The sequence below is a fragment of the Rhineura floridana genome, chromosome 15 (assembly GCF_030035675.1).
Source record: "Rhineura floridana isolate rRhiFlo1 chromosome 15, rRhiFlo1.hap2, whole genome shotgun sequence".
In the NCBI taxonomy this organism is placed as follows: Eukaryota; Metazoa; Chordata; class Lepidosauria; order Squamata; family Rhineuridae; genus Rhineura; species Rhineura floridana.
In genome coordinates this window covers 4,924,727-4,939,170 of record NC_084494.1, presented here as the reverse complement: position 1 = coordinate 4,939,170, position 14,444 = coordinate 4,924,727, and the positions used below count along the sequence as shown (strand labels likewise).

At 44.5% G+C, this 14,444-nt stretch overlaps 1 protein-coding gene across 2 annotated transcripts in view; it reads left to right on the top strand.

The window, feature by feature from the left end:
* The window catches only part of PABPC4 (poly(A) binding protein cytoplasmic 4), a 37,989-nt gene extending 23,810 nt beyond the window's left edge, over positions 1-14,179 (top strand). For both annotated transcript variants that reach the window (XM_061596311.1, XM_061596310.1), the window contains exons 10-15: positions 8,869-8,988; positions 10,290-10,417; positions 12,531-12,624; positions 13,045-13,175; positions 13,284-13,382; positions 13,828-14,179. In XM_061596311.1, the coding sequence (XP_061452295.1) occupies positions 8,869-8,988; positions 10,290-10,417; positions 12,531-12,624; positions 13,045-13,175; positions 13,284-13,370 (560 nt within the window). In that variant the 3' untranslated portion in view covers positions 13,371-13,382; positions 13,828-14,179. The remainder of the gene's footprint in view (positions 1-8,868; positions 8,989-10,289; positions 10,418-12,530; positions 12,625-13,044; positions 13,176-13,283; positions 13,383-13,827) is intronic.
* Positions 14,180-14,444: the final 265 nt, after the last annotated feature.

The window sequence follows — 14,444 nt, the reverse complement described above, 5'->3', positions numbered from 1 at the left end:
TTGGGGCCCCCTCAGGTCTCCCCTCTTGATGATAAAATCTATGGATATGGATAATGGATAATAATATGGATAATGGAATAATGGCTATTGAAATTATTGGACCTAACAGATTTTGATGAGATGGATTAATCGATATGTTTATTTGGACTATGGTTATGACAATAAGATTATTATTATTATTAACAAGATGGATTAATCGACATGTTTATTTGGAGAAAAATTGATAGATATATTTCTTAAAGAATTGAAACCTCTCTTTGACTTTTTGTGGAAAGAATAAAGTAATGTTTATGAGATTTGATGATTAATTGTTGCTGCTTTTTAATGCCAGATCGGTACATAATAAAACCTCCCTCGTCCATGATTTGATTGTGGACGAGGTGGCCAATCTGGCATGTATAACCGAGACCTGGGTGGGCGAACAGGGAGGAGTTAGTCTGTCCCAGCTCTGCCCACCGGGGTATCTGGTTCAGCATCATGGTAGATCTGAGGGTCGGGGAGGGGGGGTCGCTGTGGTCTATAAGAGTTCCATCTCACTCACCAAGCACCATGTCCATGCAATCACTGGTCTGGAGTGCATCTTGTGCTGGGCCAGAGGGACAGACTGGGAATCCTTTTGGTATACCGCCCACCTTGCTGCCCAATGGCTTCCCTAACTGAGCTGACGGAAGTGGTCTCGGAGATACTGTTGAGATCCCCCAGACTATTAGTACTGGGAGATCTCAACATTCATGCTGAGGCTACTTTGTCTGGGGCAGCTCAGGACTTCATGGCCGCCATGACAACCATGGGGCTGTCTCAATATGTTAGTGGCCCAACACATACATCGGGGCATACTCTTGACCTGGTCTTTGCTACTGGACATGGGGATAGTGATCTGGATGTGAGGAGTTTTACATCTCTCCCGTTGTCATGGACAGATCATTGCTTGCTGAAGTTTAGACTTTCAGTAGCCTTTTCCCTCTGCAAGGGTGGGGGACCTATTAAATTGGTCCGCCCCCGGAGACTAATGAATTCTGAAGGTTTTCAAAAGGCTCTGGGGGTTTTTCCGGCTGATAAGACTGGCGCTCCTGTCGAAGCCCTGGTCGATCTGTGGAATACAGAGATGACCCGGGCTGTTGACACGATCGCTCCTGCGCGCCCTCTCCTATGTAGAGCTCATACAGCTCCTTGGTATACTCCGGAGCTGAGAGCGATGAAACAAGACAGGAGGCGGCTTGAGCGGAGATGGAGACGAACTCCTGACGAATGCAATTATGAGCTGGTTCGTGCTTCTACTAAGCTCTATGTAGGAGCGGTGAGGGCGGCAAAAAAACAACATTTCGCCGCCACTATTCAGTCATCTCTCTCACGCCCACGGGAGCTTTTTAAAGTGGTTCGTGGCCTACTTCATCCAGGCCTACAAGATACGGCAGATACATCGGTAGCTCGATGTAATAAATTTGCTGAACACTTCCAGCATAAGATCTCATGCATTCGCCGGGACTTAGACTCCTATTTAATAGCAGTTAATCCTACTGAGGTGTCCAGAGCACAGTCTTGTCATGTTTTGTTGGATGAGTTTCAGTTGGTTCAGCTCGAGGACGTGGACAAGGTGCTTCGACAGGTTCGTGCGACCACTTTGGTACTGGATCCTTGCCCCTCTTGGCTAATTAAAACTAGCAAGGAAGGAACAGTTGGCTGGGCCAAGGAAGTGATTAATGCCTCTTTACGAGAGGGAGTGGTCCCTGGCTGTCTGAAAGAGGCGGCAGTGAGACCACTCCTGAAAAAACCTTCCTTGGACCCAGAGGATGTCAGCAGCTACAGACCAGTAGCCAATGTTCCGTTCCTGGGCAAGATCCTGGAACGTGTGGTTGCTGACCAGCTCCAGGCGCTATTGGATGAAACCGATTATCTAGATCCATTTCAATCGGGGTTCAGGCCTGGTTTTGGCACTGAGACTGCCTTGGTCGCCCTGTTTGATGACCTATGTCGAGAGAGAGACAGAGGGAGTGTAACTCTGTTGATTCTCCTTGACCTCTCAGCGGCTTTTGATACCATTGACCATGGTATCCTTCTGGAGAGGCTTGCGGAATTGGGAGTTGGAGGCACTGCTTGGCAGTGGTTCCGCTCCTACTTAGCGGGTCGTCTCCAGAAGATAGTGCTTGGGGAACATTGCTCGACACCGTGGGTTCTCCAATGTGGGGTCCCGCAGGGTTCGGTTCTGTCTCCCATGCTTTTTAACATTTATATGAAGCCGCTGGGGGCGGTCATCAGGAGTTTTGGAGTGCGTTGTCATCAATATGCTGATGACACGCAGCTCTACTTCTCCTTTACATCTTCTTCAGGTGAGGCAGTCGACGTGCTGAACCGTTGCCTGGCTGCGACAATGGACTGGATGAGAACTAACAAACAGACTCAATCCTGACAAGACTGAGATGCTGTTGGTGGATGGTTTCTCTGATCGGATGGTGGATATATACCCTGTCCTAGATGGGGTTACACTCCCCCTAAAGGAACAGGTGCGTAGTCTGGGAGTCATCTTAGACTCTTCCCTCACACTTGAGGCTCATGTAGCCTCGGTGGCCCGGAATGCGTTCTACCAACTTCGGTCGGTAGCCCAGCTACGTCCCTATCTGAGTAAGGAGGACCTCTCATCAGTGGTACATGCTATGGTAACCTCGCATCTGGACTACTGCAATGCGTTTTACGTAGGGCTACCTTTGAAGACGATTCGGAAGCTACAGCTAGTGCAAAATGCGGTGGCCAGACTGCTAACAAGAACTAAGCGGTCTGAGCATATAACACCTGTGCTAGCCCGTTTGCACTGGCTTCCAATATGCTTCCAGGCCAGATTCAAAGTGTTGGTACTTACCTATAAAGCCTTATACGGCGCGGGACCACGATATCTGTCGGAACGCCTCTCCCGATATGAACCGGCCCGTACACTACGGTCTCCTACGAAGGCCCTCCTCCGGGTTCCGACTCATAGGGAAGCCCAGAGTGTGGTGACAAGATCTAGGGCCTTCTCAGTGGTGGCCCCCGAACTATGGAATGGTCTCCCCGAGGAGGTGCGCCTGGCGCCGACACTATCATCTTTTCGGCGCCAGGTTAAAACCTTTCTCTTCTCTGAGGCATTTTAATTCCTGTTCATTGTAAATTATTATATTTTGATTTTAGACTGTACAGTTTTGTGTACAGTTTTGTGTTATTTTTATTGTATTTTTAATGTTCACCGCCCAGAGAGCTGTTGCTAGTCGGGCGGTATATAAGCTTAATTAAATAAATAAATAAATTCCATCTTCCATCTTCAATAGTCCTGTTAAGTCCAGTAATTTCAGTGTCCAATCTTCCATTATCAGTATTCCGTAATAATCTTGCTGTCATAGCCATAGTCATATAATAAGAGTCTGATGGGAATTTCCTCTATCCCAAATATTTTCTTGCCATCAATTCTGAATAAGTTGCTGAAATATTGTTGTAAAGTCATATCTCTGTTCTTCTTTTTTACAAAATGCACTGGCTCATCTCTTGAGAGTTTTTCCATTGTCACATGGCTGCAGTTAATTCCATAGATTTTCTCTATATCAAGCTCCATCACGTCATTCCAGTCCAGAAGATTATCCAAGCCATTGATAACTTTATCTCTAATATCTTCATTAATTTCTTCAGAGATAACGTTAAATTCCAAACAGTAGATTTTATTTCTAATATCCATAAACTCCAGATCTTTTTCCAATTCCACATTTGTTCCAATCTCCAGGGCTTGTATCTTCCCTTTATTTTTTCTTATCTCTGATCTCATTCTCCTCTCTCACAGGATCCCCTATTTCTTTAAGCTCCTGCGTCATTTTGCTCAGTTCAATTTTCAGCTCCTTACTGCCCTGTCGCAGGGTTTGTTTCGTTATCTCAATCTCATCCATTATTTTCTGAAACATAATTACTTCCAGATTCTCAGCCACTTTCTTGATTGCCATTTTTAAAACCACCAAAACAAAACAAAAATAAAGAAGAACCACTTCTTATTTCAGCAACAATTGAGTTAATATTCCAGGCTTGATGACATCACAGTATAAACAGAGCAGCCTGCCTTACCTCTCTATGTTCAAGAATGCAAAATAAATTTAGTTCCCAGCATCAAAACAGTTAGTGGCGTCGTGAAGAAGCAGATTCGTCAAAATAAAATAGACCAAAAAGAGAATAGTCCCAGACAATATAATGTTCCTCGGAATAGAAATCCCTCTTCTGTTTATATCTTTAGAATGCACTTCCAGGACAGCTTTTTGCAATAGAAACAGAGATAAGCTGTTAATCTCGTGAATAACAGAGAAGAGTTATAGCTCACCCAGAAGTTCTTTAAAGCTGATTCATTTGACAAATCTCTTTTTGCTGCAACAATTTAAACCAAGTAAAAAGAAGAATAGAAAGAAGGGTGCTTGCCTGTTAGTCCGTTTTCTCTTTGAAGAAAAGATAAACGTATCGCATTAATCAGATAGAGCTTGTTCGGAAGTCCATCCGGCATTGCTGGCTGGACCTTTTCTCATAAATTAATGAAATCAAGTCCTCCCAACAAAAACAGGCTTTTGAGGTTGATCTCTACGTTTCTCCCTGCCCGGGAGAAATTTCATCAGTCAAAAAAAAAAAATGTTCTGACTGATTTATATCTGAATAAGCTTGTTTTGAGGCGGGAGCCCGTCTCAAAAGCAGGCACAAGCGAAGTCACCCTTCCCGGAAGTCGGATGGATGTTTTTAAGATGTGCAGTCGTTGATGTAGAGATTAGAATTGCCAATCCTCCTTTAGCTCTTCCTTTGCATATCCCTATGGATGTTTTTGCTGGAAGGACGCGAGAAGAATAAACATCCAGCAATATATTATTGGTATTCCAGGTCTCCTGGAGGAAAATTATATCATATTGTTGTAGGTATGTAGTCAGGTCTGGGTTGTTGTGTTTAGCATTCCAACCTGCTATGTTCCAAGATAATAACTGTAAAGGAGGGTTTGTCAGCGATGCTTTCCGAGTGGTATATGGACGCGTTGAGGAGGGGAGTGTTATAGGTCGCTGTACAGAGGTTGTTATAAGGAGAGGGTGTCAGTGTAATATATCAATTCGGTTCAAGGAACCTGTGACATCCGCGTAAATTGCTCCAGATGTCTTAGCGGGGATGATATATTTGTTCGAAGTTTGAGATGGATTAGCTGTGGGATGTTGTGTATCGCTTAAGGGTGGATAGGAATGTTGTTCCTCTGGATTCCTATCAGCTTTCATATCCTTGAGACGTTGGATTAACTGATGTAGCTTATTGATGATCAACACGTGCTCTGAGTCTGGGAGTTGGGAGTAAAGTTCCGTTAGTTGGAGCTCCTCCGGCTCCAGATCGTTCATTAAGGAAGACAGAGTTTGAGATCGAGTATGGAGAGCAGAAGGACAAATTTTGATTGAAGAGCTGGACTGAAGGGGAGACCCTGGAGTATCATAGGTAGAAGATATCCCAGTCTCAGAAGGAGTCGCATTAGGAGTTTGAGTATTGTAAGTCACTAGTGGTGAAGGAGAGGCGGAATTTATGTAGTAGCTATGTATTGTTAAGCCCCTAGTCTTGAAGTTCTCCTTTATACAGTAAATCTGGTTGGCGATGTTTGAAGAGTGCAAGGTTACAATCGATCGGCACTGGTCAGTTTCAGAGGAAGCATTGACCATAGATTTAATATAGTTCGTGCGGTATAAAGGATGCAGGAGTTGGGCAAAACAGTTATCCAAGAATGGGATGCTTGGAAAGGAAGGCCATCGTCCAGGGCCTCTCTGATTGTATGACACTACTAGTTTGTCCATTTGCAGTACAAGGTTCCGAGGAAAGAGTTGAGTATTGATAGAAATTGACCTTATATCCAATTGTGACGTTGATGACAAAGCACTTGCCTCCCCAGCCCTATTTTGTGGCTCAGATCTAAGAAATTTGCCCCCTTGTTTTGGCAAGATACCATTCTTGTGTGGGCAAATTATGTTGTTAAAGTTGGTATGAGATCGTGCCCTATGGTTGTAATTCAGCGTCTGGGGATCAAGAAGCTTAAATAACGGCTTGAAGTTCATTTTCCTTTCAGGTGTAGGTTTGTTATTTTTAATGTTCTTGGATTTCTTAGCTGTTCTTATAAGAACATAAGAACATAAGAAGAGCCTGCTGGATCAGGCCAGTGGCCCATCTAGTCCAGCATCCTGTTCTCACAGTGGCCAACCAGGTGCCTGGGGGAAGCCCGCAAGCAGGACCCGAGTGCAAGAACACTCTCCCCTCCTGAGGCTTCCGGCAACTGGTTTTCAGAAGCATGCTGCCTCTGACTAGGGTGGCACAGCACAGCCATCACGGCTAGTAGCCATTGATAGCCCTGTCCTCCATGAATTTGTCTAATCTTCTTTTAAAGCCGTCCAAGCTGGTGGCCATTACTGTATCTTGTGGGAGCAAATTCCATAGTTTAACTATGCGCTGAGTAAAGAAGTACTTCCTTTTGTCTGTCCTGAATCTTCCAACATTCAGCTTCTTTGAATGTCCACGAGTTCTAGTATTATGAGAGAGGGAGAAGAACTTTTCTCTATCCACTTTCTCAATGCCATGCATAATTTTATACACTTCTATCATGTCTCCTCTGACCCGCCTTTTCTCTAAACTAAAAAGCCCCAAATGCTGCTACCTTTCCTCGTAAGGGAGTCGCTCCATCCCCTTGATCATTCTGGTTGCCCTCTTCTGAACCTTTTCCAACTCTATAATATCCTTTTTGAGATGAGGCGACCAGAACTGTACACAGTATTCCAAATGCGGCCGCACCATAGATTTATACAACGGCATTATGATATCGGCTGTTTTATTTTCAATACCTTTCCTAATTATCCCTAGCATGGAATTTGCCTTTTTCACAGCTGCCGCACACTGGGTCGACATTTTCATCGTGCTGTCCACCACAACCCCGAGGTCTCTCTCCTGGTCGGTCACCGCCAGTTCAGACCCCATGAGCATATATGTGAAATTCAGATTTTTTGCTCCAATATGCATAATTTTACACTTGTTTATATTGAATTGCATTTGCCATTTTTCCGCCCATTCACTCAGTTTGGAGAGATCTTTTTGGAGCTCTTCGCAATCCCTTTTTGTTTTAACAACCCTGAACAATTTAGTGTCGTCAGCAAACTTGGCCACTTCACTGCTCACTCCTAATTCTCGGTCATTAATGAACAAGTTGAAAAGTACAGGTCCCAATACCGATCCTTGAGGGACTCCACTTTCTACAGCCCTCCATTGGGAGAACTGTCCGTTTATTCCTACTCTCTGCTTTCTGCTTCTTAACCAATTTCTTATCCACAAGAGGACCTCTCCTCTTATTCCATGACTGCTGAGCTTCCTCAGAAGCCTTTGGTGAGGTACCTTGTCAAACCTTGTGTTTCTGTTTCCCAGTAGCTGAGGAAAGTTTCTTCGAAAGGGTGTTATTGTATTTCCCTAGTTCTCCTGCTTTCAGTTTCTGTTGTAAGGTGGTAATTGGCAGGGTTGCTGGAGTTCCTTGTTCCTTAGTTCGCTGAGGGAGGTGAGGTCCGAGTGTTTTCACCAGAGTGGTGAGTAGATTATTTGTTTCTGCTATGTACACTTTAACCAGACTCAGTTCTTCAAATAGGAGGGCTTGCCATCCATGAGCAGCAGGTTTAGACGCCAAAGGGGATGTAAATGTGTGAGAATGTGTGAGAATGTGAAACAGCACAGGCAAAGGTGATAGTTGTCTTTGGGGTTCGTGATATGAATCGATTGTAATCACCTCGGAGGGAGGACCATCAATCAATGAGTTTGTGGTGCAGTTAAAGCCAGCGTCTAGCTGCTCAGCTCCTCTGCCAGAGTTTTAGCAGCTATGCTGGCACCATATGCTTTTACTGAAAATGGTTCTAAGGTCCATTCATGTGACTCTGGTGGCGGTAGGTTAGTTATTGGCACCGATTGGAAATGAGATAGAATGGGCGCAGGGTCTTGAGCGTATGAAAAATATTCCGTAATTTTTGTTTGGAATTTACTTTTCAAATTATCTTGCTCCATTTCTGTATTGGCTCCTACTAGCAGCTCCTTAATAGGCCGGTTGTTTACAGAGCTGAGGTGATAAGAGTTCTTTCTCGGTTCCAGAGACTGGTCAGGGAGTTTATAAGTGAGTGTGCCAAAATGAGACAGTACTATCTGGATTTATTGTAGTATTGAGACAGGTCATTTACGTCTTAAGTTTAAGTTCGTCAGGTGGCGTAATTAATGGCTATATCTACAGCCAGAGATTAATGGCATTCCCGACCCCTCCGGTTTGTAGCCTTCGATGTTAAGTACAGTTATGCAGAGTTACTCAGATAAATGTTCTGCTGCAGGAGAGGCTGTAGAGTCTTACAGTCAGGTTCCAGTAAAATAAATTCCTGAAGACAAGCTCAATACAAATCATTAAACAGAAGTTTCACATAGCTATCCTATGCAGATCAGCTGAGGAGGGGGCTTATCGCCTTCGTTCTGCTCACCATACGATTGTTTTAATGAGCAGGGAGGAGGCAGTTTGCATCCCCCTATCAAGTTGCTGGCTCCGCCCACCCAGTACTGTATAGACTTAATTTCTTCATTTTTGCTGCTGTCAAAATCAGCCTTCTGGGGCGGGGGTGGTGATGGAAGAAACATTTGCTTGGTGGGGACTTAATCAGGCCCCTAGACCAAAAGTTAGCCATCCTTGCCTTAAGAAGACAGCCTCCTCCTCCTCCTTCCTGTCTCTCAGGATATGGTAGCCTGGCAGCCATTGTATGTCACAAATGTCTAATCTCTGTGTTGGTTCTTGTGATAATTTAACTTGGAAGTAGTATTTTAGTGTGACTCTTCATGTGCTCTCCCCCCCCCCAGGTTTCCAAGGGATGCCAAGCACAATGCGCCAGTCTGGACCACGGCCAGCACTGCGCCATCTGGCTCCAGCGAGTAATACTCAGGCCTCCCGAGGCATGCCTTGTGCAACCCAAAGGGTTGGTAAGTGACTGCCCTGTCCCTCTGGCGTAGAGGCTAATGCTGGGTGTGGATAGAAAGCAGCTTGTTCAGCTTTCTCTTCACATCATATTTCTGGAGTGTGGAAAGAGTGGCACTATGTGGGTATTGTCGCATGATGCTGACAATCACTAAGGTTAATGAGACTGTCTAAAGGCCTTGTGGGAGCAGAGAATTTTAGTTCATGCACATCTTATAAGAAGCGAAAGATCGTGGCTCTGGATTCACAAGAAAATTGCTGAATGGGATTAGGATTGGGGATACCAGGTTCAAAGCCCCACTCAGCTGTGAAGCTCACTGGGTGACCTTGGGTCAGCTTGCATGTCACCTTAAAGTTAGGCCACTTTAAAATGATCTATGGTTTAATATGACTGAGCAGTATGCACCAGCAAAACCATGAGCAGTAAGCCAAGAAAAAAAATCTTGCTCACCATTTCTGGTTGGGAGTAAACAATCCACAAACCCAGATTCAGATGACACAACCACCCAGGCTCTGGCTTGCAGCAGGAGCAAGGGAGGAGCCTCACAGGGACTGTTGAGTAGCAGGAGCATAGGAAAGCTGCCTTATACAGACTCAGACCAGTGTGCACTCTCTTGCTGTGACACCTCCCTCATGCAAGTAGAAAGAGCCCGCCCGAACCTACTTAAGTGTTGTAAGGGGGTATGTCTGCTTGCTGCAACAATGTCTTAGCTTTGAGTAGTCATGCTTAATCATGCGGTGTGGAGATGCAGAATCTTGTGTGATCTGTAACCTGATCCATGAAGTGCACTGAACTGGAGTTTTTCATTAAACATATTGGAGAAAGATATACCGGCGGGTCTGAGTCTGATTCCAGTGTGTTGAGCCAGGACACACACTGACTGGCAGCAGCTCTCCAGGACTCCAGCTCTACCTGAAGGTGCCAGGGATTGGACCTGGGACTTCCTGCATGGAAAGCAGACGCTCTACACTGAGCTACAGCCGCTCCCTTAAAGCACTAGCACGTTGTTCGTTCAAATTCTTTTAAACTATGATTTAATATGAAGTAGAAAACAGGCCAGCATCTCCCAGCCTAACCTCACAGGTTTGTTGTGGGGATAATTATGTTGTCTTAGCTTTTTAGAAGAAAGTTTGGGATATCATTCTAATAGAGGTAATAGCTGCTATCTGATATGCTTACGGGAAGTCAAGGTGTTTGCTTAATGTTCATTTTATACTCAGGCTAGCTTGCTCATACATACTAGTTTTGTTGCCTTTTCTTCTTTAAGCTTCTGACTGCCCGTTACGCATCTTTTTTTGTCAACAGGGGTTGCTGCCACAGCTCCAAACTTAGCGCCTCGACCACCTGCAGCTGCCCAAGCTCCAAGGGCTGTTCCGCCATACAAATATGCCTCAAGTGTCCGCAGCCCCCACCCAGCTGTACAGCCTTTGCAGGTAGCGTGAGAGGCTTTGCTTGGCAACACCAGTGTTAAACTGCAGCAGGGGTTATTAAAATATTTGTGCCCTGGTTTTTCATCTAGAGCAGAGCTTCCCAAACTCTGGTCAGTGGACAACCAGCGGGCCTCAGGCTGGTGGTCTACAGTGTGTTTTTGCAGAACAGCAGCAGTCATGGCTGCTCTGTCATAATCTAAACCTGGGCTTTGCACACAATTGGAAAACCAGTCAGCCTCCCCCTTGGCTCTTTCCCAAGTTCTACCTGGCAGCAGCTGCAGTAGTCAGAGCTGATGCCTGTTCTTTCTGGTGACCCTTCCTGGGCCTTCTCTCTTGTTTGTGCGTGTGTGCCAAGGGATGGAACCAGTCAGGCAAGTAAGGGCTTGACATACTGTGCTCGAAACTGCTGTCACTCCCCTCTTACACCCTCCACACTTCCTTTCTCCCCTCCCCCCATGTTGTAGCTCCCTTTAATGTCCCCTCTTTGAAGCAGAAGTCTCCTGCTCAACAGCCTGGATGTGGTATTGCTGAGAGACACCAGGTAGGAAGGGGCAAAACCAATAAAATAAGGATCTCCAGGCTGCAAATGATGTTTCCTTGCAAGTAAGAGCCCTATAGAACACAGGCTTTCTTTTGAGTAAAGGTGCATGGGATCAATCTTCTAAGGCATATTCACATCTACCATTCATCTTTGTGGGGCTTAAATCTGAGTAAATGCATGGGATCATCTGCATGATGAGGTTGGGGGGGGGAGATAAAGCTGTGATTATGTTTAGGAGGGAAAGTGTAGATAAATCATTACGTGACCTGCCAAGACCCTCAGCGTTTGTCATGTGGTCTGTGGAAAAAAGTTTGGGAACCACTGCTCTAGAGTGCAGAAGTCATGGTCAGGCCTTTCAATCTCAGAATGAAACAGTGTTTATATACCTCATACCGGTTCAGACCAGCTTCTCTTGCATTTAAGGTGGGCAGATCCTTTTCTCCCCTTGATTCTAAATCTCATCTGAATCTGTGGTCACCAGTTTTAGCAAGCATTCGGCATGTGAACAGCTGTTTGCAGTTTGACTCAGAAAACAGCAGCTGTTCTTCATTACGTATAATTCAGACAATTAGTTTACCATGAGCATGTACAGTCTGGGCAGAAATGAACCACTCAGCTTTGCGCTGGGTAACTGTGAAGTAGCCTAAAGAACCCCCTTCAGATGTTTGCTACACTAACTTCAAGGGAATGGCATCCTGCCTCTAGTGTAATATGATAGGGCAAATTGTCATTATCTTGGGACTGTTGTGAGAAGACTCCCGCCAGCACTTAATAGTGGTGCATAAAAGCTTGCACTGGCTGCCCATATGGTTCAGGGCCAGGTTCAAGGTTGTTTATCAGTTGATAAGGCCCATAACATCTTGGGTCTAGGACATCTTGGACACCCAATTCCTGCCTGGTCATTGAGATCTTCAGCGAGTCTCTCTTAGTGGTCCCTCATGGCTCATATGCACAGCTTGTATCCACCAGAAGCCATGCGTTCAGCATAGAACTCCCAGCTGAGATCAGACAGGACCCCTCCCTGTTGAACTTCAGGTGCTTGACAAAGATTTTTGTATTCCTGCAGGCATTATAAGGAAGCTCTGTTTTTATAATTTTAATTGATTTTAGCCATTGTGTTTTTGGAATTTTTATGTACCCTACTGAGAAATTCTGGTGATTAAGCAGTATATAAATAGGGCAAATAAATACTGAGCTTATGCAGCCCATTCTTGCTCTTTTGTTAAAGAACCTGGCTGATAGATTTAAGCCTTTCTTCTTGTTCATCAGTTTCAAAATTTGAGGATTTTGAGAGAATAACTCTTTATTTCTCCCCAAACCATTCACTGTGTTTTAATGCTTGATGATGTGCTCCCATTCCCTGACTTGAAGGAGTTCCAAAATGAAAGCATAGTTCTTGTGAGGAAGATGCACTATTCTCTTAAACATTTTAGTTGACCTGTGCCTTCTAGAAAGGTGGCTTGTTATAATTTGCTATAATTGTTTGATAATTGTATTGCTTCAAAACAAATAAACCAATTACCTTTTCACTTGCTATGTTAGTGTCCAATTTCTTCTCTCTCCTTTATCTAATAGGCCCCTCAGCCTGCTGTCCATGTGCAAGGACAAGAGCCTTTAACTGCGTCCATGCTAGCAGCTGCCCCTCCCCAAGAGCAAAAACAGATGCTGGGTAAGCAAGTCCTTTGTAGCCCTTGAGAGATTGGGGATCTCTTTGGGGTAGGAGGTGCCATAGGCATCTTGTAGAATCAAGTTTCACTAGAATCTCTTACTTTGTGTGTACCAAAGTCGCAATGAACAACAATAATCTTAATCTTAATTTGCAAATTGCTTCATAGAGAACTTAGAGCCTTGTATGTTGATTTTTAAATGCTCCCTGACATTTAATATGACTTGGGAAGCTTTCAGCCTTCGTTGTTGATCTCCTGCCACAACCCCTTATTGGCCAAGACTTACCTTAGCTGAATAGTACAGAATGGTACAGAAGTTCAAAATACCCACACACTTGAGTATCTTTCTCACCAAAATTGGCCTGGCTGTGTAAGCCTCAAGTGGTACCCTCCTTCTCGACTGGCTTGATTTGTTTCCATAGGAGAACGTTTGTTCCCGCTGATCCAAGCTATGCATCTCAGCCTTGCGGGCAAGATCACAGGAATGCTGCTGGAGATTGATAACTCAGAGTTACTGCACATGCTGGAGTCTCCAGAATCCCTCCGCTCAAAGGTAATGGCTGTCCCCGCTGTCTTTACGCTGCCACAGACATTCGAGGGTATATCTCTTTTTGCTTCCTTGGTTGAGAGTGACACTGAACCTGGTTTCTTCCCGTCCCAGGTGGAGGAGGCGGTGGCTGTGCTGCAAGCTCACCAAGCCAAGAAAGAAGCTGCCCAGAAAGTGGGCATCGTTGCTGCTACCTCTTAACTAGGGAGGCTGGTGAGTGTCCGAGCTGCAGATCTTTCCCTTTGGTGAAAAAAAGCTGCTGCATCAAGATAGCAAGTACAGTTTGGTTCCTGGCTTACTGCATAAGGGTAACTCGCCTTTCCTTTGGGAAAATGAGTGGAGATTATTCGAGAGGCAGTGTTCATTGGCTATTACCACATCTTTTAAAAGACCAAAATATTTGCATAAAGAGTCAATTGATGTTCATGTAATTAGTCAAAATCACTTGGGAATTTCTGTTAATTAGAATTCAGTATTGATTCCTTCCCCTCCATCTGTACATCACCTTGATCTATAAATTCCTTGGCAAAGTTAATCCTAAAACATCTTATGTTCTTCCTAAAACATACACATGGTGGAACAACGTATACTGAATGACACTGTCTGAAGCGGGAGGCTGTCCTGAAAGCACCCTCAAGCATTCTCTTTCTCTTTCTAGGTTGAAAAAGCCAAATGAGCCCTCTGAAGAAACTTTCTGTTAAAGATGTTTAGAAATAACTGTGTTCTGCACATTTCAGCCCCATGCAACATACTTCATTATCAGTGTGTAAAACTCTTAATATGCCTTATTTGCAAAACAAACACAAAACTTCCACTACAGCTTTTGATTTCCAGGATTTCAATATGCAAGGTTTCCTTCTCAGAGCCAGGACACAGCTGCTGTGTCTTCCCATAAGCAGAGCATGGACATTTTTCTGACTGGACATTTTTCGTTTGTGCTTCATGGTTTTAATCAAACAATCCTGTTTGCAAAGTCTGGAAAGTGTTATCAATAAAAGAATTAAAATGTTTCATGCCTTACTCTTCTTCATGGCCCCCAAAGATGTGGCCTGCAGTTTTGAAATGTATTGTCCTGAGTGCAATCCTTTAAATAGGAACTCTAGTGCAAGCTCCATAGAAATGAATGGTACCTGTATGCAAACTCTTCAGAAGTTCAGTGGAAGTTCCTTTTGCTTCCTATTATTTTCATGTTGCCACACAGAACAAGCAGTGCAGTGGCAAATTCAGAAGTGCAGGGTCCCTTCGTGATAGTCACAGCACACACCCTTTTTGCTG